This window comes from Rhea pennata, chromosome 17, assembly GCF_028389875.1.
Source record: "Rhea pennata isolate bPtePen1 chromosome 17, bPtePen1.pri, whole genome shotgun sequence".
NCBI classification, from domain to species: domain Eukaryota; kingdom Metazoa; phylum Chordata; class Aves; order Rheiformes; family Rheidae; genus Rhea; species Rhea pennata.
In genome coordinates, this window is record NC_084679.1 from 2,035,780 (window position 1) to 2,059,324 (window position 23,545).

Below are 23,545 nucleotides of genomic sequence, written 5' to 3' on the forward strand. Positions count from 1 at the left end.
TCTAACATTTACATTACATATTTTTAAAGGGTAACCTCTTATTTATTGCATTTTTCCACACTGTAGCATCTGCCCCTGTGAAAAGTATGTGTTGCCTGGGCCAACATTGCAGCAAAGTATAGAAAGAGCACAATACAATCTTTACCTGGAGAACATACTTCACACCTTCGTAGATGAGCTCCACGTCGACAATGTTCAACAGAGAAGCTGCTGGCAGCACCTGACCTCTGAAACACAAGGATAAGGTCAGACACCAGAAGAATTTGGAAGTGTTTTTTGTTTGTGAGTGCTAAAGCAAGCACAGGGAGCCAAGTGTGTCAGATGTCACAGCGAGGCACTGCTTGAATGTGCTCATGACATTCAGCACGCTCAGAGCCAAGAGCTGGTTTAGAGCTGCCTGGGCCCAAGCAGGGAAGGCTGCAACGGTGACTGCAGAGGGGAGCAGATTTCCACTTTAAGTGACCACATGACTGCTTCTTAAAAAAAAGATCTGGAGTCAGTCCAGACACTGACAAAACACATTCAGATAGTGAAATGTGTCCCCAGTGTCCTTCAAGGCTGGAGGAATGACCTCGATGTTCTTGAGTACAAAAACAAAAGCAAGCTGCACTCAGGCAAGCCACTTCCCTTTGAAAGCTCTATTTTCACAACTGCATGAAGCTGTTTTTCCTCTCTAACAGATAAAGTAATGTCTGAGATACTAAAGCCTTGTGATCTATAGCAAATACCATTTTTTCCCCCTTTCTATTGAATTGTCTAGAGGTGCAGCGTGGCTCTGGACCTGAGGTGCAGCTCAAGTTCAGGGTGAGCGCTGCCTCTTAATTTGTGAAGTGTTTACAGCCTGGCCAGACAAGGAGGAGAGACGGAAAGGGAGCAGGCCCAGAGAGGTGAAGCAAGGTTTTAAGAGCAAGAGTCAGGTCTCTACCCTCACAGGCCATATCCTGCCAAACTCCAGTCACTGAGAGCAACCCTTCAGGGCACATGCTCCCAATGGTCCCACTGCACTTTCCAAAGGCAAGACCCCCCCGCCTTAGGTTTCATAACCCCTCAACACAGGCATCTCCACCGCTCTGCAAGTGCCCTACCTTTCCAGTGAGTGCAGAAAATCGGTCATACATGTCCTAAATGCAGCATCCGCAACATTCAGGGCGCCGCAAACAACACCCAACATTGTGTCTGGCTTCTCAGCCTAAGGAAGGGAAAAACAACAAATAATGAGGTTTCCTAACATAATGGGTGAAGCAATCCAAGGGATGAGCAAAAGGGAGAAGTCAAGAGGCCAGTTTCTCCCACCTGCACTTTCTCTGCAATCAGATGGTCCAGCCAGCTGGTATCTATCTCATTGTTCTGAAAGCTCTCTGTTTCCAGCACCTTAATCAGATATTCAACTGTGGTCCTGAAATCCCCGCGGATAGACAGCTCTTTCAGAGCTACCACCATATTTCTTTTAAAGAAAAAAAAGACTCCATTGATCACAGATCAGGCAGCATCTGACTTTTATCAGGGTGGTCAAGGGCTCTCCTGCACCCAATATACTCTTGCCTTTAAAACTGTCTTCAGACACTTTAGATACTAGAAAGGCCTCCTATTTTCCATCGTTTATACACAGCAGGTGTTAACCAGCTCCTTCTGTGCCTTACCTGAGTATCTCATTCTCAATTTAGCACATTAATGTAGCAATAGCCTGTTACACAGCAGCCAAAGGCTATAGTAAGAAGCCACACTCAAATGGGGTGACAAACATTTGCCTTGCATGTCCTTGTACCTGGATAAAAATACCTCTACAAATCAGGAAGGAGAGAGGGCAGCTTGCGTGACGAGCAAGACTCTCCAGGTGTTTGGTTTGTAGGAATTTTTCTGGTTTGCTGAGAAAAATGCACTTCAATGTAAGGTAAAGCCTTAACGTAATAAAACACAAACACCTAAGAGTAGATTAATTATGTGCTGCTTTAGTTAATTTTTGAATGAATATCGCATGTCAATGGTGCTAAGCATATGCCTATCTTCAAGAAACATGTTTATTAACTGGGGCCTCATCACTACAGTTTCTGAAAACTGCCTTCAGCTAGACAACCTCTACAACGCAAATAAGCTGCTCAGTACAAAGGTAGCCATTGTCCTTTGAGATAGATAAAGGTCATTTTTCTTGCTCATAAACCTATTAAAATAGTGTGAAATTTGAATCTTCCAAGGACAGTTGCTTTCGAGCCCATATTGCAATACTCACGATATGGCCTCTTCCCGATTTTCTCCCCAAGAGAAGCAATGTCCAAATTGAGAGTCAGCAAATTCGTGCAGCCCTCCAGCAGCCGCTACACTGAAATAGCCCCAGACGTTCTTGCTGCTGCGAAAATTCAGTTCCTGCACTGTCCCAGAGCTTGGCTTGAAACCCTAAACAAATGCACAGGACAGAGCAGAAGAAATTGAGAAAAGAGGCTTGAAATTTTTGAGACTTAATTAGGGGAAAGGGAACCCCTGTGTCTCTTAGCCACTGCTATGTGGATTCCACTAATCCCGCAGGTTTTGCCTGGGAATGGAAGCATCGGGAATATTGATTCCTTGTGGAGGACTGTGTGCAGTTCAGCCTTTGCAGACAACAGAAGCCTGCTGTCCCCCAGGGTGCCAGGCTGATGCACAAGAGCAAACCCTCCTCAGCTCACCTCCTCAGGGTTCTCGCTGGTGATCCGAGCGGCAATCACATGGCCTCTAGGCACGGGAGTATTGGTAGGGCTGTTAAAGCAGATGGGTGTATCACCCCATGGACTCTCGCCATACAGCACTCTGATGTCTTTTATCCTGTGCAAGGGGATGCCCATTGCAATCTGCACAAGTAACAAGCAGAACTTAGCATCAAAATTACAGTCAGGCAACAGCAGTAGATAGCTTGAATGAAGACCAACAGGAATAGCAGCACTGCTGTGACAGCTCTTTCAAGTAAGGAGCCAGAGACTAAGAAGAGGGGTGCTATATTGCTTTTGTGTGCATGTTATACATAGAAAATGGGAAAAGCTTTCCTCTGTCAGGCTGCCAACATAGCACCTTTTCCCAAGCTGCATATTTGACTTCTCACTCCTGTAGAGTCATCTATGTGCCGTAGCAGTTTATGAACCAAAGCAACAGCAATGCGTGGTGGCGTCATCCCACTACCTGTAGCTGGGCAGCTGGAAGGTTCACATCAGCAATCATTTCTGTGCAGGGATGTTCGACCTGCAAGCGTGGATTCAGCTCCAGGAAATGGAAGCTCTCATCTTTGCTGTAGAGGTATTCGACTGTGCCGGCACTCACGTAGCCCACCATCTGGGCCAGGCGGACCGCACACTGCAAACAGAACACAAAGTCGTGCTCTGAGTAATGCTGGCACCCCCGAATTCGCCACATGCGAAGGGCATGACTTCAGAGTCAGGGTCTTCCTGAGCAAAACAGCAGCAGTATCGTGGGACAGGGCAAATGGACATTTCGAGGGCAGGGGAAGGGAGAAAGGGAGGAACATTGCACCAACATGGTCATGCAGCCAAGCAGGCCTGGGGGATCCCCGCTCAGCTCAGAGTCCTTCCCTTCCCAGCAGCCACCTGGCAGGATGGGAACACCACACAAGGAAGGACAAAGTCTCCTACAGTGAGGTCTTACACACTTGCAGAAATGTAAGGGATACACATACACAACAGCCTGTCCTAGGGGTTTTTCTATCCTGTTGTCCAGAGCAGAGCCTCTATTTTTCTGTCCCCTTCCTTAGGAGCCTCTAGGTGCTAAAAACCACAGTAAACCCAGCAAGAAATAGGCAAGTTTTTCACTAAAAATCCTGTGCCTTTTTTCTGAGCTGCCTCATGCCTCCAGAAGACCTTGGACACCCACCTTCTCCATCACCTCGATGACGGACGGAGCGGCAATCGTGGTGGGCGCCTCCTCGATGATCTTCTGGTGCCGGCGCTGGATAGAGCAGTCACGGCTGAACAGAGAGATGGCATTCCCATATTCGTCAGCCAGGACCTGCACCTCCAGATGCCGCGCATGCTGCGCCAGCTTCATCAGGAAGATGGGAGACCCGGGTGCCTCTGCCTGCACCTGCCGCATAGGAGAGAGCTCATGCTCCAGCATCACTCTCCAAAATTCATCCCAGGGCAGAGGCAGGAGCCTCTTGTCCTCTGCAGGAAGCCAAGACAGAGCTGTTCTCAGCCCAAGGCAGCCACATTGTAGCAGGAAAGGCATGAGACACAGGAACGAGCCTATGAGATGGGATGAAGAGCCTGCTCTGGCTCACCCAAGGGGATGGGGCATTCCCCAGCCACCACCTACCTGCCTGAAGCAGGCACTAAATTCTTCTGCAGCCTCTACTTTTCGGATCCCTTTGCCCCCACCGCCTTCTGACGCCTTGATCATCACTGGGTAGCCAATCCTCTTGGCAACCTGAGAGGGACAAGAGGCCAGGACTGGAACAGGCAAAAAGCTCCCAACCTCAACCCACAGTCCAAACAGCAGCTCGGTCCACCTTTCCCCAGCTCAGTGCACCCCTGAGCAGGAATGTGCCAGCAACAGAGGTGGGACTGGAGGGTAGCAAGCTGCAGAAAATCTTGTTTCCCAGATTACACCAGTCCTATCCCTATTGGGAATACTGTGAGTATCTGCAGAGAGTGCGACAAGCACTAGGACTTAAACTGCATCCAGTTGGGAGAGACTCACTGGGGAGGAACAAACTGCTGCCAAAACACCCTTGGCACCACTGTCCCACATGCTGGGATCCCAAAAGGGACCAGCCCCATCCTGGGTGGGCTCCAAAGAGAAATAACAGAGTACAAGACCCACAGGCTCAGCCTTACTTCCAGGCCTTCCTCCACGTCCTTCACGCAGCCCTGCGCATACGTCTCAAGGGGGATGCTGATCACCCGCTGCTCCTGCCGCTGCTCCTCTGACCACTTGGCCACCAGACCTGCAGACACAGCCAGGGGCTGCAGTCAACACCAGGGTGGCACTGCCATGGCCGTGGCCACAGCCAGGAGCAGGTGGGCTGGGGAGCCCATGTGGGCATAGACACAATTTCCCCTAGATCTGTGCCTCTGTGAACCAGCTGCTGCCCAAACCAGCAGCAGCCCGGCTACAGCGCAGTCCCTGACATCCATTGCCTGCTCCAGCACCTGCTAGCACACAAGCCAGCAGAGCCCCAGCCCTGCCAGCAGGACCCTGGCCCCAGTGTTTGGTTTTTGGGAAAAAGAGAAGCAGGCACACAGGGTTCAGTGAGAGGATAAGAGGCATGCAGGCCAGGTGGCACACAAGGAGCTGTGGGGCTGGGGGTGGAGGCACTCACCGCTCCCACTCCATGGCAGTGTGGGAATCTGGACCGTCTGGGCCACAATCGTGGAGGCAATTTTGTCCCCCAGCGCCCACATGGCATCACTCGGGGGGCCTTCAAACAAGGAAGGAAGAGGGTTAGAAAGGGGCCAGCTGGCCCATCTTGAACATGTGGATGTGGTCGATGCCTCGAGAAAGGTGCAGAAACACTCTCCAGAGAGCTGGCAGCCAGCAACGAGGACAGTCCTCATGCAAACAGCAGTAGCTCAGGGCCATCCCCCCAGCAACCCACCGCCTGCTTTAGGGTAGAGCTCACAGCCTTTCTCCAAAGAGGAGATCAGGATGTTCCCTAACCAGACAGCACCCAAGGTCTGCTCCCACCCTATGCTCCTCGGTAAACGGCCTAACAGCATGCACATTGCAGGGGGAACTCAGAAAATAGCAGGTCTCCTGGGACAGCTCCAGGCAACCAGTCTGGGAGCAGATGCGCAGTGAGTGTTGCACAGCCTGGTAACTGGTGCCACCTGGAGACCGAGCACGTGCACAAACACACACTAGCCCAAGGCACACTATTCCCTCCAGCAACTGGAGGAAAGCGAGTCCTTACCTAAGAAAGCTATTCCATTTTTATGCAGTAGCTCTGGCAACTTGGGGTTTTCCGAGGCATGTCCCCAACCAGCCCACACAGCCTGCCGCGAGAGAAGGAGCAGCGTGAGCCGTTACCTCCCGGGCTGCTGCCCTCCCATTGGCCCTGACATCACGCACGGTTTCTTTGAGCAGAGGGAGCTGGGCCTTGGGATTAGTTATCCTATAAATCACGAGGGCAACTTGAGCAAAGGCTCAGGGCAGCCAGTCCAACCTGCAAAGGTGAGGGGCTCCTGAACAGCTTTTACCTGGACTGGGATTCGTTTGGAAATGTCCACGATCAGCTCTACATTGGCGTAGTTGTTGTTGTTGGCTCCTCCGGGAACGGGCACATAGTGATCAGCCATTTTGATGTACTCTGAAAGACGTGGCACAGCGATGGTGGGACCCAGCTGAGCTGGATACCCCGCGGCCGGCAACGCTGAGGCAGGCAGCACCCGAGACTGCCCTCAACTCCAGTACTGCTGCAATCACCACCAATGGTGGCTCCAGTGTGGATTGCACCCCCTTCCCAAAGCCCCTCCATGTAAGTGAGGCCAGAGAGAAAAGAAGGTTTATTTACTCCTAAGTCTGGCTGCACAGTCCTTACAGAAAAGCACGGGGAACACCAGCAATGCCCACACACCAGCTATGCAGAATACCACACTTCCCAGGTAATAACCCGAAGAGAAGAAAAGGGTTGTCCCAGCTCACTCCCAAGGCAGACAGAGAATGTCACTGTTTGAGAAGGTTTTAGGAATTAGCAATCACCTGCATTAGCCTTAAGATCTTCAGGGGTAACCATGACAACGAACCTAATTGCACGCTCATTTCGGAACATCTCGTAGGCCCACCTGCGGATGGAGCGCATGCACTTCACGGCAGCAATGCCATTGTTTGCAATCAGGACCTGAAAACACATCCGGGAGGGAAACGCGGTGTGTCAAATACGTAAACACACAGGGTCACAAGGACTGAAACCTCTCTCTGCTGCTGAAGAGCAAGAGATGGGAATGCAGTCTCTTACGGAATGCAGCCCTACCATTCTTGGAAACAAACAGTAAAGAGGCAGTATTTTGAACAAGGTATTGAGTACCTCTAGTAAATATATCAAAACTGCCAGCTTCAGCTGGGAACAACATAGAGTCAGTTAACACAAGCAGAAAAGCATTATTATTAGAGGAGCTTTGCAACTGCCTGTCTTCTTTGCAGCAAAGCAGAAGGAGCCTCGTTAACAAAAACTTTGATATCTGGCACTAGAACTAACAAAGAACTAGACTTTGGCCTTCATTTGTGTCAGATATGCAAAATTGCTACAGGAAGCCTCTGTGCAAAAACAGCATTAGGAGAGTTTCCCTCTCTGAATTTCTCTTAAATCAGAGAAAGAGGTGAAAGAGAGAGAAAAACATCTGCTCTCAGTTACTCCACAGTGAAGTTCATCTAAGGCCGTTGGGTCTGTAGAGAACCTCCAGATCTGCACTGGGCATGCAAGTCTGCCCTCGATCCAAAACGAGAATTAAGCAGCATTTCTCAGAGCTCTCTGTTTTTACACCTCACATGAGGAACAGTAGGGGTGGGAGAACAAGCTCTGGAAGTGGGATAAGGGGCTGGGAACGGGCACACAGCACACACCCACGTGGGTGGGCAATCCCAGACGGAGCAGAGGCAGATGACATGGGAAGTTCAAAGTTATTGCCACAAAAAGCAAGGACCCCATCGAGCAAAGACAGAGGCGGGACAGCAGGAGCTAGAAAAGGCTTGAATAGAGATGCCAGAGAAAGAAAGACAGCAAACAGAAACCCCAGAGGAGGCATCAGCAAGGTACTCCAATATTCTCCTATGGCCTGTTCAAAGGCCCCGACAAGAACTAACAATGTCCTGCAACATGCAGAACAGCCTCAGCTGCTGGCCACAGGCACCATGCCAGCTCCAGCAGCCATGCACAGTGAAGATACCTTCTCAAAAACACGGTTTCCCCCAAAGCGGGTCACAAACTCTGCCGGCGAGGCAACGGTGAAGTCCCTTTGCAGATCCAGTTTCCTGTGTTCGCGGCCTTTCTTCACCAGATGCAGCCCTGACATGCTAGGCCTGTGGCAGGTACAGAAACAGCATTAAGTAAATACAGAAATGCCACAAACTATATAAGAAGCAACTCATCAGAAGCAACCCATTTGCTTCCGCAGGCTTGGGCTTTCAAGAAGGAATTAATTTTGCAATCTAACAACCCTGAACTTAATACAAAACAGAGATAAGACTTTGCCCCTCCTGCAGTTTCTTCCCACGCAAGCAGCAAAACCATCGCGACTCTGGCCCTGCTGATGTACCCAGGGAACACAAGGATTGCTTTCCTCGCTGCCGGCTCCCTATCACGCACTGGGATCTCTCCGGGGACACTTAACACCCTACTACAACGCTAGACAAAGCACAGAGGAAAAATTTGCAACCGAGTTATATGGGACAAGCGGTTCCGGATTAGCAGAGTGTTTCACAGTTAAAAGCCCCCATACCTGGGAGAAGTGCTGGGGCTCTCTGAAGACTTTGAGCAGCTATAGCTGCAGGTCCCCATTCATTCAAAAGCAGGGACAAATGGCAGTTTTGCAGCCAGAGGCCAGTTTGAAAACCCAAGGTGCCAAAGTCCTGCTGTTTGCATTTCAGAGAGCAGAGACCTGCTGAGGACTTCTGGCCTGTGCATGGAAGAGTGCGTGCACACGACCACAGGCACAGCGCTGCTAGTGAACAGCACTGCTAGTGCACAGCACAACAAACATGTGCCCGCTTCCGTCCCGATAACGATTCGCAGCTCAGTTAAAGCTGGAAATATGCCACCGCTCTGCTCCAAAGGCCAAGGAGTGGGAAAGCCAAAACACAGCGCTGATAGCGGATGCTCCCACAGAACGGTCAGCGACGGTTAAACGCCCCAGCGCCCCTTTGCTGCAGCCGAGCCCGCGCGAGGCCAAGGGGAGCGGGATCCCCCCTGCCCCGCGTGCCCCGTCCCCAGTCCCGGCACGCGAGCGGCTGCTCTCAGAGGCACCCGGCCAGGGGCTCCCCTTGCACCAGGGGGACCGGCAGGAGCCGAGAGCAGGCTGTGCTCCGCAAGGCAGACCCGCGCAGAACGGCACATACTGTTCCCAAAGCCGCCTCAGGAATTTGTGCTTAGATGAAAACATCGCCTGTAACGAGCCCAGCCACTGTTCCTGGCCAACCTGGACCCTGGGGACAAGTGGGCCCGCTCCGGTGGGGCTGCGCTGCACCAGGGAGGGACCCCACGCTGCCAGCACCGTGCTCCGAAATTATTTCCCAGGCACATGCAGCTGGCCAGACTCACCCCTACATGCTTCTGCCCCAACAGTGCTCCCACGGCACCCGGAGCTTCATCCTTGCGCCAAACCCCATCGTGCACCCCCGCGAAACCCCGGAGCCCCCCACTCCAAAGGGCTCCGGACAGGGGCTCTGGGGTGGGCACGCCAGGCAGCAATTTAAGCCAGCGCTCGCCTGCCCCACTCTTGGGCCGAACCTCACCATGAGGATTGCAGCACGGGCAGGCGGCCCTGGCACCGCCGGCAGCCCCTCGCAGGCAGCTGCAAAGTCTCCCTGCTGCAGCCTGTGGCAGTCTTTCCAGGCAGCTTATCCAGAGTTTTAAGCCACTTTTTATTTTAATTACGAGGTTCACATCCCCTTCCTAGCTCAGCCACAGGATCCAATGATTTTGAACTTTTGATTATTCTTCCATTTCTTATTAAAAATAAACAAGGGAAAAATGAAATCTCACAGCTCAGATTTCACATGAGCAGGACTTGACACATTTGTCTTCATGGGAAACACGTCAGAAGTGTCAGAATCCTTCCACATGCTCCCGCTACCTTTTGTGTAGCTGCAGCACTACACTGAATGAAGCCAGTTTTCCTGCTTTTTTTCCAATATGCCCCTGGCATCGCTCAGTCAGGCACCTTCCTGCAGCCCCAGAGCCACACAGGCCACACCATCCCCAACCTGCGCACACACTGCATTAGCAATGGCAAGGCTCAGATGTCGACGGAAGAAAAATTCCTCCTGCATTAAAACGCAAATGAAAATCTGACAAAAGCATCGCTAGCAACATGGTGCGTTAAAACTACCAGACTTTCAGGCAAATGAGGACATAGCATTTGGCCGAGTCTGTTCAGCAGCAGTGAATGGGCTGTCTGGGTTCAGGACACAGCCCTGCAGTCAAAGGTCTTTTATTTTTACCCGCAGTGGAAGGAGAGCAACCAAGAGGAGCCGGGCAGCAACACTTTGGTTCCAATTATTTATGATTGTTGCCAACTGTGCCTAAATGCTAGCGAGCACGCAAAAGCAAAACGGGAACATTCCTGAGGTGCCTGCCCATGGCCCGGCCCCGGGGACGGCCGGCCCCACTGCCAAGGTGATACCAGCTCGGAGCTGGCTGCTGCACCAGCCAGGGACCGGAGCGAGCTGGCAGGCAGGCAGAAAGCCTCAGCAGGGGAAAGCCCCAGAGGTTTTCCAACCTCGGTAGGCAATCTGGACCCACGTCCCCAGTGCAATCGCAGCTCTGCTCCTGAGAAAGGGGGTTTGTTGCAATCAGAAAGGTTGCAGAGGGAAGTACAGAGCAGTACAGAGAGGATCCAAACTCCTGTGAGCACCGTAACCCTGCACAGAGAATGGACAACAGAGACGGCATGGGACAGATGGATCTGCAGGTTTTCACAGCAGCCATCAAGAAGCTGCAGCTGCTCAAAAACTCAGGAGTTTGGCTCAGCCCAGCTGCACGAGAGGAAGGTGCACACCAGGGCTCTTCCCCAGGCTGCCCAAAACTCCCGGGGGCGCAGCAGCAGAGCTGGCGGAGGCCTGCAGGGCCTGCCTGGACGCAGGCACGCTGCTGCACAGCGAGAGCAGACGCTTCCTGAGAGGTCGACCCCCAAGCCAGGACGTGCAACTGGTGCCAGAGCCGCAGCCCCATTTCCTGCCAGGGAGTGGAGGAAGGCCGGGCAACAGGGCTCCCGGCAGCCAGAGGCACCGCGGGTGCTGCAGCCGTGTCGGCAGCCTTCAGAAGAAAATAGGAACAGAGTTGCCTTAAAAATCGCAAGCAAAATCCTTCTTCATTTCCTGCTTGGGATTTAAACCACTAGCGTTCACGTTTTAGGATTTTCTTGCAAACCAGCAGGCTAGAAGCTTACCATCTCCCTTACACACACGACCTAACATATTATTCTTGCTCACTAAGGTCAATCTGGGCAGCAAGGTCTGACAACAAAAGCCAAGAGTAGCTTTGGAAGCCTGGACATTGCCAATGGGAAAAACTGCTCCCTCATTCCTATAGCTTCTAGAGGAGACAAAAACAAAAAAACACCAATGCATTGATTCCATAATTCAGCAAGAATAGGTCTAAGTCAGCAAACCCCTCTGCAGCCCAGGCAGCACTGAGGCTGGACAAAAGTGACTATGAAGCTATCAACAGAATGAAGATCATCCATTTTTCCTTGACTCATCACCTAGCAAAATGACCAAAGAGCTACTCACCCCCCCCCCCACACACACACATTTTAAATAATTTATCCCTACTATTTGCAAGGGCAGAGGAAGGACAGGGTGGCAGCTGCTGCTTCACTTTTCTAAACACAGCAGTAAGAACACCATTAAGTGCCTTGCTCTCCCGCCACACCAAGATCAGCCACAGAGATAGCTCGCTGCCAGCCGAGGAGGAGAAAACATGACACTGCAAAACACCTCACAACCCCTTCATCCGGGGGCCGCTCCATCTTCCAAGGCGCCCGAGCAGAAGTGCGGCAGCATTCGCCCCCAGAGAGCAGAGCCCGGCCCCGCGGAGGCAGGGCTGGCAGCAGGGATGCCGGGGACCCGCGCCCACTGCCTCCGAGCACGGGATGCTCTGCCTCCCGGCCCGGCCTCCCTCCGCTCCCGCACGAACCTGGCGGGTGCCGCGCCGCGGCGAGGCCCCGTGCCCGCGGCGCCTACGCGGGGTCCGCCCGGGGAGCCCGCCTGGCGGCACCCGCTGCTGCATCCTCCTCCTCGGCTTTGCTCCCTTCCTCCTCCGCAGCTCCAGGGATCACGGCAAACTCTTGAGCATCACCATGCGGCGCAGCGCAGAAACTTTATTTCAGCGATCATGCGCTTCCCTCCCGAAACAAAGCCGTCCTGCCCCACGGCAGGGTCGCCGGGGGCGGATGCAGCTGGGCGAGAGGACCGCCGTGCCCCGGTGCGATTCGGCTCCAAAGGGCACCAGGCGACCCTCGCACAGACACCGCGCTTTCAGCGGACCTTGGCACCCAGCTGCAGTCCAAGGGGCACCTGAGCAAACACATCCAAGCAAGGGGAGCTAGCGAATGCAGCAGGTTTCATTTGTTATTCTAGCCACCGTCACTTGCTGCCCTTTTGCTAGCGTTGTTCTCCCCCTGCAATGCAGGCAGCCCCAGCCGCTGCCCGGGGAAGATGCAGGTGCAGCATCGTGGTGTTCACGACGAGAACCGAGGGCATCGCCTCCCTCCTTCCCACACCGCAGGCCGCTCGCTTCGTGCCGGTCACGCAAGCCCTGTGAAAAGGCTCGGTTTAACTTGTAGGAACAGACCTAGCGACACCCGATGCGCAGCCAAAGAAGGGGTGCTGGCTCGCACAGTGCTTTGGGCCCAAACTTGGCCACAGACCCGTCATCTGGGTCCTGCTACATGGGTGCCCTCAACTGCAGTTTTTCTTACCAGCAAAGGCCAGTAACCGAGTGCCAGCCAGCCAGGGAGGCAGCCACCAACCCTCATCATGCGTGCAAGCTCTCGTCCCACCAAATAAACACCTGCAGCGCCCAGCACAGCCCAGAGTGTTCTGCAGCCTCACCACCACGACAGATCCACAGCAAAAAGCCACCCTATCTCACAACGAAAACCCCAGTCCACGCTCACTCGTCTGACAGCCAACGCTGCAGCTGATGCACTGGGACGGCCTTTCCCGGTGCTGGTATACAATGTGGGTAAAGAGAAAAAGCAAAATGAAATAGGAAGGTGCGAGAAAACAGAAATCATTTGGTGTTAGTGCTAGCAACAGTGTGTAGTTGAGTATCATGCAAACAAAAAGCACTTTTCACCCCATTCTTTGATATTGAAAAGTGTTAGAACAGAGCAACCTCTCCTCCCACCAATGTTCCTTGGTGGATTCGTGCATTTGACATTGCTGTTGCACAGAGTTGCTCTGACATGTCTGCTCTTCCCAGGATGTCGCTTTAACCTTACTTTCATAGGGTTTTTTTATGCAGCAAATCAAAAAGGAGCACGAAAAGAACATGAAATGTAACTGAACCAGTGAGCAGCATCCTAACATCACTGCACAGCCAGCACTGCTCTGTTCACGGTCTTTGCTCAACCTAGAAGAGAAGGCAACCTTCTGCCTAGGTCGGTTTGCGGCTCAAGCAGCAACAGTTATTTGATAATCACCTTGAGTCAAAACTGACAATATGCATCTCACATGAGCCTGTTTAATAACATTCGTGGGTGCAAGGTGCAATGTTTGCTCCCAAACCTTAGCAACTGGACTCCTGAGCCTCAAGTCCCAGTTCAGGCCCCTCTGATTCAGAGGGTGCTCAACACTCACAGGCTTGTCATGGAAGCAGCAAGCAGCACCTGCGGGTGGTGGCCCTGATCTCTCAGGTTAGCTTAGAAGCAGGGTCACTATCTTAGCAAAAGCCTCTCAGAGCTGTTGCAGTGCTGCAATAAGATCTTGAGCTCAGAGGCATGCTCAAAGGACTGAGCCTGCTCTGACAACACCAAAACTGTGGGCAGAGGCAGAAGTGGGGCCAGGGAGCAAGATGTTTGTTAGCAGAGCCCTACTCCAGCATAGATCTTGGGATAACAACAAAGTGGCCAAAAAGAAAAGCTCATCAAGAAACGTGTCACACCACATCTGCCCAAAGCTCCAATTTTTTGCAGTGTTCTCACTTTGAGCCTTCTGTGGCTCAGTTGCTTGGCCCCAGCACCTTGCATTACCTTATGCTAGTAGAAAGCTCCATCGAAGAGGCCAGAGATGCGGTCTCGTTGCCCATGACTGCCAGGCTGCTCCGCCGGTTGGTGACTTTAAAGGCTCCGGCCACAACCTCATCGTCGGAGGAGTTGTCGTCGAAGGAGCCCAGCACAAATTTGGTCAAGGCTGGTCGTCTGAGCGTTGCTGGATTATACACCACGATTTGCTCCTGCTCCTCCCTGGTAGGCTTGTTCAGCTGCAGCGGCGGGTTTAGGGGAAACAGGGGAACCTGAGGCCTGCCTGACCCATCTGATGGAGCGCCCAGCACTGACGCTGGCAGGCCAGGGGACGCGGGGGTGGCTGGAGACATTTGCTGGCTGGAACTGGCTCCTGGCTGCTCTGAGCCTGCCATGGAGGCATCGTCAGTGATGGTGGCCAGCGAAGGCTCAGCTGACAGGATCGGCATCTCCGAGCCATCTTGCTGCTGGCCTGCAGGCTGCTCCTGGCTCTCGGTGGTCAGCGGTGCGGCCGAGCTCTGCAGATCAGGCTCAGACCTCTCCTTGTTCGCAGGCGGAGAGTTGGCCATTTTGGACCAAATGAACAGCATCAGTTTCAGAAAGAACAAGGTCACCAGCACCATTCAGACAGCCTGGAACAGAGAGATGCTCTATTAGTAAAGTGGTTTTGTTTTGCTTTATTATCTGCTTTGTTCAGTACTAACGGCTCATTTCTGCTCGTCTCTGAGGAGCCTTCAGAGAGGGCCGCAGGCTGGCAGGGGAAGAGCTGGGGGTCACAGCAAAAGCCTCCTGCCTGCCAGGCAGCACTCCAGCTCCCCACACAAGCCATGGGGCTCTCCCTGGTCTTGCCTGCTAAGCGCTGTAACCAGATGCTGGGAAAAGCCTGGACCCTTGCTCCTCCCCAAACACAGAGCCCCCAGCGAGGACCAGCAGCTCCAGGGACGAGGACCAGCAAAGCAAGCGTAGAAAGCTGGCAGATGGGACTGGCTGCCGGGAGGCCTCCTGCCCTGCTCCGGGAGACCTGGGGGAAGGGCAGGGCGATAGCAGGGCTCCCCACTCACGTTCCCAGACACCCACAGGGAGAACAGCGATCTATGCAGCTGCTTTGCCCCATAAAATCCAGCAAAATCCCTCTCTGTTCAGTCCGTCACTCGGCACCGCGGTGAATTACAGCTAAACTGAAAACACACTCAGCCAGAGCTATTTTTACTTCCAAAAACAGAAACTTGGCACGAGCAGAGCACAGATATGCCCCGAGCGCCTCCCGTGGAGCTAGTGCAGGAGAGCAGCAGCTTTTTCTCCCAAGGTGACAGCAGCCCCATCCCTAAAGCCTCACGTCTCTGGCAGTGCAGCAGGCACGCATCCACGCTGCCGTTACAGGCAGTTCCTGCTCCCCAGGTAAATTACGCTTATGCTCTTATGTCACATCCCAGGCAACAGGGAAGGCCACCTGCAAGGACCGTCATTGCCTCTAAAAGGACTCAAATCAGTGCACTAGTTGCATCTTCTGTGAGAGCTGGCAGCCTTCCCAAGTCACTCCCTGCACACCACCTCTCGCTGTTATCCAAAGGGCAATGTCAGCCATGGGAAAGTGCCACAAAAAGGCCAGTGTTTTGTTTCTGACCTGGGGTAGCTCCCCCCAGACATGGCGAGGAGGTGCAGGGGATGCTCAGATAACCCAGTTACATGCCAGCAGCATTTCTGAGGCCAGCTCCAAAGCTGGGAAGATCCCATACAAATAGAAAAGTCATAAACTGAATATATAACTCTACAAATAGTTAATTCAAGTGACTGCCAGAAGGGGAAGGAAGCTACCACCATCCCTGCCATGCTCTTCTCTACCCCTTCTCACTTCCCGTCCCTTCTGCTTGCTCGCAAGGTGCATTTCTACCCTGTGTAGAAAGGGGGGGGGCAGGACAGGACCAAGAGCCCAGGAAACCTGCTGATCTGCCCTTGTTCGAGGAGCTCATAAGTGAATGTCCGGCCAACAGCCGTGGTGATAGGCAGCCCTCTCAGTCAGCATACAACCTCTCTGGCTGAACAAGCGCTTCTAGAAGAAATGCTCATTTTGTTGGCTTACTTGCCTTGTCTGCACACAGGCACTCAGGAAACAGCCTGCCTTGGAGATTGCAGCCCTAGCAGAGCCCTGCACAGCCTGGTTTCTTGATGCAAGTGCCACGTGTTACCTAAGTACAAAATTAACGAGAATTCTCCCATTTTACAAAGTACATACACAGGCATTTACAGGCGCTGAGCATTAAGACACAGAAACAAAATCCCACTCTAAAGCCAAGGAAGTATTAAATACAACAGCCAAAGGGCACTAAGATAAAAATAAAGTATGAATTTAAAACCTAAGTATATTAAGTACATCAGATCTGGGCTTTAAAAAAGCCCAAAGAGCACTGAAATCATTCAGAATTGTTTCTATAAACAGCACTTGGATAGTTGTTACCAATAACGACCTATTTAAGAGGAGGCATTTTCTGCCCAATTCACTTGGTCTTTATGGTTCTCTGAATGACCTAGGACACAAAAGCCCTCCTCAGCTACAGTGCCTGCAGACATCCTAGCTTTCTGCTATTTCATCAGGAGTCCCTCCGCGTCGGGCAGCCAGACACAAGCTTCTGACCAGCAGCTTTATTTCTGTGCACAGCAGAATCACTTCCAGCGCACGCAGGCCACTTACCATCCTGCTGGAGCCCCGCTGTGTGTCCCGCACTGCAAGGAGCAGCCCTGCATCGCAGAGCTCCCAGCACCTGCCTTTCTTCTGCACTGTCAGGCAGAACTGGCAGTGCTAGAGGCAGGATTTGGCAGCAGTTCCTGGGACAAAAAGACTTCAGATTAACCCATCTTTGCCACAGAAAAGCACTGTATTTACACTTAACTATTGCACGACTGAAGGGAGTGAACAACTGCTGGGAAACATGAGATGGACGTGGCTGTGCTCAGTGTGGGAATGTATCTGGCACAACAGCATGCCCATGCTGGCCTGAAACCCAGAATCGTGCCAGGTATCCAGCACCTGCAGCAAGAAACCCAGGGGACAGCATTCCAGCGTCATGCAGAAAGTGCCTCTTTTCAGCCCCTGCCAAGGCTGCCAGAGCAGGTGACAGCCAGCGTCACCCGACTGCGCTGCAGGGTGTCATGTTTCAGACTGTTTCACCGCCTTACATTTGCTTTCTTACATGTGACATTAAGATCAAAAGTAAAAATAGCCTCACATTAATTTGCCTGGAAAAACTTTTGTCAGAGACAAGGCTGAAAAACATCTGGGCCAGGGCAATGGCCCAAGTCGAGCAAGGGCTCATAGCACTATGCTGGGAGCACCCGATCCACATGGGACAAGGGTCAGGCCCGTGCAGCTGGCACAAGCCCTGGCTGCCATGGCCAGCCCGCAGCCACAAATTTGCTGGGGGCACAGGGAGCACCCAGGAGACAGGGGCACAGGCACCGCATGCCCTGCCAGCTCACACAGCGGTAAGGCACCGCAAAAGGATGCCCATTAAGAGCAGGAGTCACTGAAGCTTTCTAATAAAAGTGATATAAAAAGCATTTTTTTTTATATTTGTTTAAATAAAAGCCTACTTTTCTGTCCATCTCTTGGAGAAATCAGGCAAGGAAACAGCCACAGCTTGGACTGTGCAACGAGACAGAGCAGAGTTTGCTGCAGGCACACAACCACAGGTCCTAGACTTGCTCCCTAGAGCTCCTCTTGCTCCAATCCCTTTCCAGGTCTGAAGTTTCCTGACTAAAACCTTCCAACCAGTTCATGCTGCATTCAAGACATTATCACAAAAGTTGCCATTTCAGAGGAATGTATTTGCAAGTTAATAACAAGGGTGACACCAAGGAGGAGAAACTCCTTGCTGCACCTGAGGTTGCATCTCCCCAGGGAGCTGGCAGCAAACACGAGGGCTCACTCCAGTGACACACGGGCCACACACCCCCAGCATCCACCCTAGGGCCGGGAGCAGGGCACAGGCCAGGGGAGAGGAGGCCCAGACACACATGCAGGCAGCAGCCCTGAGCAGTCTGGCCCCTTACCTCACCCTCAGTCACTGCATTTTCCCTACTAGTTAAGTAAGATCACAGCACAACATAAACAATGTTATTTTTATTTAAAAACAATCTGTTTGAGGAAAAAAACAACACATTCAAAGAAAGCGCAGAACTCCACTTGCACTAGTGTTACCTACTAAACACGATTTATATGCGTATTCAGATGTTTGAATCTACTATAAAAAGTTATGTAACTTCAGAAAGACTAGACCACTTTCACTGAAAGAAAGTAACAATTCAAAGATGCACTGGAAATTCAAAATTAAAAGTCAGATCTATTTTCATCCTAGAAGTAGTAATAGTTATTTTCAACAATGGCTAGAAACCTCATTGTGCTCCTACGAAAGCAAAGCACAAAACCACCTCTGTATTCAATAGATCCTTTTCTTCACTGACACACTGCATCTTCACTTCCATATTGTAATTCATGAGATCTTAAACTGAAATATTCAAGCCCATCAACCAGCAAATCTTAAACAAAGCATCTCCCTTGACATCAGCAAGTACTGAACAGAGCAAGAGTTGCAGAAAAAAAAACATCATCAGCACAAAACTTATTTGCATGAAACCACTTTCCTGTCTTATGCTCTTGTACGTTGTTTCTGCAGAATACTCAGTGATCCAGACTCACTAGCACTATACACAGGATCACCTCAGAGTTAGTGGTCATCACAACTCACCTGTCATCCAGGTGATTAAGATACCCACCAAGCAGTTTAATATTTTGGGGTTTCTCCTCTAAGTGTCATGTTTCCTTTGGGAACAAGGCTCAGAACATAACCAAAGTGCTGGTCATTATTTCCCCCTCAGCTGCTGAGAGGATTAACCCTGACCTTTTGAGAGAGTGCAAAGATACACTCAAACTTCCTCACACTGTACAGACTCTAAAGCCACAGGAGGCCAGTGTATTTCTAATCAAATCTTACATCTGTAGCAAAAAAAAAAAAAAAAAAAAGCTAAAAATCAAAAAGGAACCCCTCAGCTTTCCCTCATGTACAGATCTGACAGTGCCTCCAATTCCCCACCACCACCAAATACAAAATCCAGATTTGCACATCACAAAGCAAAAGAGCGGAAGGAGGCAAATTAGGGTACTTACAGAAACCAAATAGCTTAACCTATGAGAATTCACATACATTCACAAGAGCACTCACATATATTCCCATTACAACAATGAGCACAAATTAATATGGATTTTTTTTTCTTTCTTGGCTTCACACTATGCTAAGATCAGTTCAAGGAGTGGTAACAAAGTAGTCCATACAACATTCCAGTTTGCTCTTAAAAACACCTGGCACATTGTATATATATATAAACAGTGAGAGAAGAGAGAGGAGAAGAACAACTGTCTCTGAAATTTAAGTCATTTTTTCATTGACTTGATCAACATCCGAAGAACGATTCTCAGGTCAGCAAACGTTTTTCAGAAATAAGGCAACCCTTTGAACAGGGGCTATTTCTGATCATTAAACTCTCAAGCTTATGCTTGTAGTTTAGAGTGCTCTCCAGTCAATGGGCTTCTTGCCAGATTTCTTCAGCAACTCATTTGTTTTAGAGAAATGCCGACAGCCGAAAAACCCCCTTTGCACAGACAGAGGTGAAGGGTGAACTGTCTGCAGAACATGGTGGCGTTTCTGTAAAACGTTAAAGGAAATAGCTCGTTAGATTTGCATGCTTTCAGCTCCTTGGACAAGGTTCACTGGTTCTAGTACTAAGTAGATACAATTTCTTTTCTATATTTCCTCAGTGATCAAACTGATAAAGAAGGCCTAAAGAACTCAGGTAGAGTCTCTCACAGATTTTTAGTCCTCCTGAACAGAGCAGAAGGATGGACTATTCTAAAGAAGCAGCAATACCTAGGCCATTTCTAAATCATTGTAATAATCCTAATAGCAACTTTATATCTATTCACGGGAGATTTCCTAGAAATATCAGTTCTATCATGAATTAGAGGCTTTTCTCACAACAGAAGATTACACTTTCTCCCAATTTTGTTACTTAATTGTGGTAAGGACTAACTTAAAACAGAAGGGTAATTAAACTTGATGGCAAATAGATCTCAGCTGAGGAGGAAAAAAGCCCCAACTCCAGAGGGAAAGTGCCCTCTAGTGTCCACATTTTAACTTAAGGAAAAAAGAGAAATAAAGAAAAGTAATGTGTACCCTGTCAATGGAACTGCCTTTTTTCTGCGCATATGCTCCCCACAACATGAACACAACTCCATGCAAGTTCTTGTTTAACCAAGACACTACCACATCTGTGAATTGTTCCCATCCTTTCTCCTTGTGGGAGGTAGCTTGGTGAGCTCGCACTGTCAGGACAGCATTGAGGAGGAGCACACCTATCAAACAAAGGGATAAAGGACAAACAAAATCAAGTGTTATCTCCTTCCACTTTGCTTCCCTGCCGCTCCCATAAATAATCAAGTAATTGGAGTACCGCCTTTCTAAGGTAACTGCTAAGTGATAGGCACTCAGAATAAATACTAACTTTTACAGAGAGACTGTTCTAAACTATAAATCCATTTTCTAGATAGACTTGTTTATGGCCCACAATGAAAATGTTTCTAGACTCTCCACTAACTTACCCTGCTTGGCCCAGCCAGTTAGATCTCCATGACCAGGATGTGTGAAGTCTTCAATATCAGTAGATAGTTCTTTGTAAATATTTTCTAAACTGCAAACAGTAGGTTTTAAATTAGCTTTCTGGAACAATCTAATGATCTAGTATTTAGATACTTAACAAAACCTATGTAATCAGACAGTTGGCTAGTAAACTTTAACCCTGCAAAATGTCTTTTAGTGCTCAGATGAAAAACTCACTGCAGACAATGAAAGCTGCAGCTGTGCCCTTAGAAGTCTGCTTCTTTAGGGATAAAAGCAAACACAGCCACTTGCACTGGACAAAAACAGTAAACTAACTTCAATCAAATTCTTTAACAATAAAGCCATTTGCAGAAGCAGGGCAACAAGGCCTCTTTGCATCCCTGGCTAGAAGTGTTAATCCACAGCCTCATTGCCACAACTGAAATGCAGTGTGCTTGTCAGAATATCACTGAACTACACAGAATTATCAGTGTTTTCATAGTTCTGTTTTTCTGATGAACACACAGCTTCAGATTCAATAGTTACAACACATTTCCTATCCTTTATCAGGCACATAACCACAAATAACATAGAATTACAAGTAATTTCATTCAGTAAATAAACAAATTTTGCAAATTGAGTGCAGTCGTACCTGGGGGGTGGCGGAACAGGTTTCTGGACACTGAAACAGAGCCCATGAGCTTGATTAGGTCCATGATATGGATCTTGCCCCAAAATGACAACCTTTACCTGAAAGCAGATCCAGACCCTTGTTAACACTGCTAATGCAGCAACTGTAACAGAATTATTCTTAAAATATAACAAAAAAAAAAAAAGGCTCACAAAGGTTCTTCAAAACCCCTGCTCCCAAAAAACACACAAATCCATACAATCCATACCACCACATACGTAAAATTAAATCACTGACTTAACTCTTTAAATACATGCTAAAGAATGCAGTTCCTATCTAAGACTAAGGACTAACATCACAAGCTTTGCTGCCAAGAATACGCAGACATTTTGAGTGCAAGAGACCAGAGTTTTCTACAAGTCCAAATAAAACAGCTTGTGAAAGCATCTTCCAATGAAGCTTCCTCAGGTTTTATTTTCATGCCATATCCTCCTTTGTGATAATTATTACTGCAAACAGAGCTTATTAGAAAAGGGGCCAACTTAAGCACAATGGTATACATTTTTTCATCTGCTACAGAATGTGAAAAGGCAAGAGAAATTCAAATGTAGCAGACCCAGAGTCAGGCACTGTAGAAAGTTACTGATACAGGAAATAAGGTCGAAAGTCTAAATAAAACTTTAAAGAAAACACTGCTTCTGATCAGGGTAATAAAACAAAGCCATTTCGATAACAGAAAGAGGAGCCAGGATTTACAGACTATATAAGGGAAACAACTGCATCCGCATCACAGGGGACAGACACTTAAGACTGAGTAGGTGTCTCTGTGCAACTAACCCTTGCAACTGAGCTTCCTTTTTTAAGCAAGCAGAAGGTAAGTAACAAGCAACCATTCCCATCTCCACCCAGCACCTGCGGCTCTACTCACATCTCTGATGTCGCACATCTGCGTCCAGGTGAAGACCTGCTCCGGGGGAGGATAGACTGTGTACCGCTTCCTCTCTTCTGCTACAAACGCCATCAGCTGGGGAGGGGAGGGAGAGAGCAGGCGGGTTGCGCGCGGGAATGTCGCGGGCGGCCGGCAGCCCCACCGCGCCAGGCCTGCGCCCCTCGCTCACCTCCATGAAGTAGGGCTTCGAGAACTCATCGGCTAACTGCCGCCTCCAGCTCTCCCCGAAGCCGGCGGGCACGTTCCGCTCGGCCAGTCGCCGCAGAGCCGCCTCCTTGTTCTTGCGGATCCGCTCCAGCTGCGCCGGGCTCAGTGACGAGGCCTGGCCCGGCTCGGCTTCCGCCGCCTTCGGCTTCTTAGCGGCATTGGCCTGGGAATCGCAATTAGAGATGTGGGTGGAGAGGCGTCTACAGAGCAGGTGCTGCGCGCCGCGGCCCAGGCCCAGGCCCCGGCCGAGCGGCAGGAGCCGCCCGAGCCGCAAGAGCGGTGCCGCCGCCATCGCGCCCTCCCCGCGGGGCGGCTCTTACGGCGCCGCGCGCCCACGCGACTATTTCGCGGCAAAACAGCGTCGGGGCCTCCCTCATTGGCCGCTCGGCCGCCACGGCCACGCCCACAGGCTTTGTTCCCAAACTCCTGCTCCCCGTTGGTCGAAAAGAGAGGGCCCCGCGCCTCCCTATTGGTCTACTGCAGATGGAAGAAAGCCCATCTGCCTAGCAACCATGACGAGAGGCCTCTCTGGGCGCCTATTGGACAGCGGTGCAGAGCAGCCTCATTCAGGTGTGACAGAACCGCGAACTTTTTCGAAGCGGCCGCAGGACCGGCATTCTCCCCCCCCCCGCCCCCAACGGTCACTAGTGTCACGCGCCCCCTCCCCTAACGGCCGCCAGCGCCGCGCGCGCCCCCCAGGCCCCTTAACGGCCGCCAGCGCCGCGCGACCGCCCCCCAGGCCCCTTAACGGCCGCCAGCGCCGCGCGACCCTCACCCCCCACACCGCGCCTTAACGGCCGCCAGCGCCGCGCGACCCTCACCCCCCACACCGCGCCTTAACGGCCGCCAGCGCCGCGCGACCCTCACCCCCCACACCGCCCCTTAACGGCCGCCAGCGCCGCGCGCGCCCCCCAGGCCCCTTAGCGGCCGCCAGCGCCGCGCGACCTCCCCCCCCCAGGCCCCTTAACGGCCGCCAGCGCCGCGCGACCTCCCCCCCCCAGGCCCCTTAGCGGCCGCCAGCGCCGCGCCCCCCCACCCGCCCACCGCCCCTTAACGGCTGCCAGCGCCGCGCGACCTCCCCCCACCGCCGCGGTACCTCGGCGGCGCCGGCCGGCTCCGGGGAGCGGCTGCGCTTCTTGGCCGGCGCGGCGCTGAAGAAGCAGTGCAGCGTCCTCTGCCCGATCATGGCGCGGGAGGGCGGCGGCGGCGGCGCTGCCCCGCGAGAGCCGGC

At 51.4% G+C, this 23,545-nt stretch overlaps 2 protein-coding genes across 3 annotated transcripts in view; both read right to left on the reverse strand.

Annotated features, from left to right (window-relative positions):
• The window catches only part of ACACB (acetyl-CoA carboxylase beta), a 32,520-nt gene extending 18,406 nt beyond the window's left edge, over positions 1–14,114 (reverse strand). Inside the window, exons 1-15 of the mRNA XM_062589721.1 lie at positions 13,890–14,114; positions 7,863–7,995; positions 6,679–6,817; positions 6,177–6,286; positions 5,891–5,972; positions 5,300–5,398; positions 4,815–4,924; positions 4,294–4,404; positions 3,853–4,062; positions 3,148–3,318; positions 2,661–2,822; positions 2,228–2,391; positions 1,294–1,444; positions 1,086–1,189; positions 146–227 (exon numbers count right to left, since the gene is read on the reverse strand). Coding sequence (XP_062445705.1) covers positions 146–227; positions 1,086–1,189; positions 1,294–1,444; positions 2,228–2,391; positions 2,661–2,822; positions 3,148–3,318; positions 3,853–4,062; positions 4,294–4,404; positions 4,815–4,924; positions 5,300–5,398; positions 5,891–5,972; positions 6,177–6,286; positions 6,679–6,817; positions 7,863–7,995; positions 13,890–13,945 — 1,884 coding nt within the window. The 5' untranslated portion in view covers positions 13,946–14,114. The remainder of the gene's footprint in view (positions 1–145; positions 228–1,085; positions 1,190–1,293; positions 1,445–2,227; positions 2,392–2,660; positions 2,823–3,147; positions 3,319–3,852; positions 4,063–4,293; positions 4,405–4,814; positions 4,925–5,299; positions 5,399–5,890; positions 5,973–6,176; positions 6,287–6,678; positions 6,818–7,862; positions 7,996–13,889) is intronic.
• Positions 14,115–17,978: 3,864 nt separating this feature from the next.
• On the reverse strand, positions 17,979–23,517 carry UNG (uracil DNA glycosylase). Of its 2 annotated transcripts, XM_062590093.1 has the most exons (7): positions 23,411–23,517; positions 22,277–22,477; positions 22,087–22,182; positions 21,180–21,277; positions 20,530–20,618; positions 20,105–20,283; positions 17,979–19,576 (listed from the first exon to the last, which is right to left on the reverse strand). In XM_062590093.1, exons 1-7 carry the CDS (start codon positions 23,498–23,500, stop codon positions 19,436–19,438), a joined length of 894 nt encoding a protein of 297 aa, XP_062446077.1. In that variant the 5' UTR covers positions 23,501–23,517; the 3' UTR covers positions 17,979–19,435. The 2 variants fall into 2 exon arrangements, with proteins under 2 accessions (XP_062446077.1, XP_062446076.1); XM_062590092.1 differs by lacking the exon at positions 23,411–23,517 and having other exon boundaries at positions 22,277–22,610.
• Between the last annotated feature and the right edge of the window lie 28 nt (positions 23,518–23,545).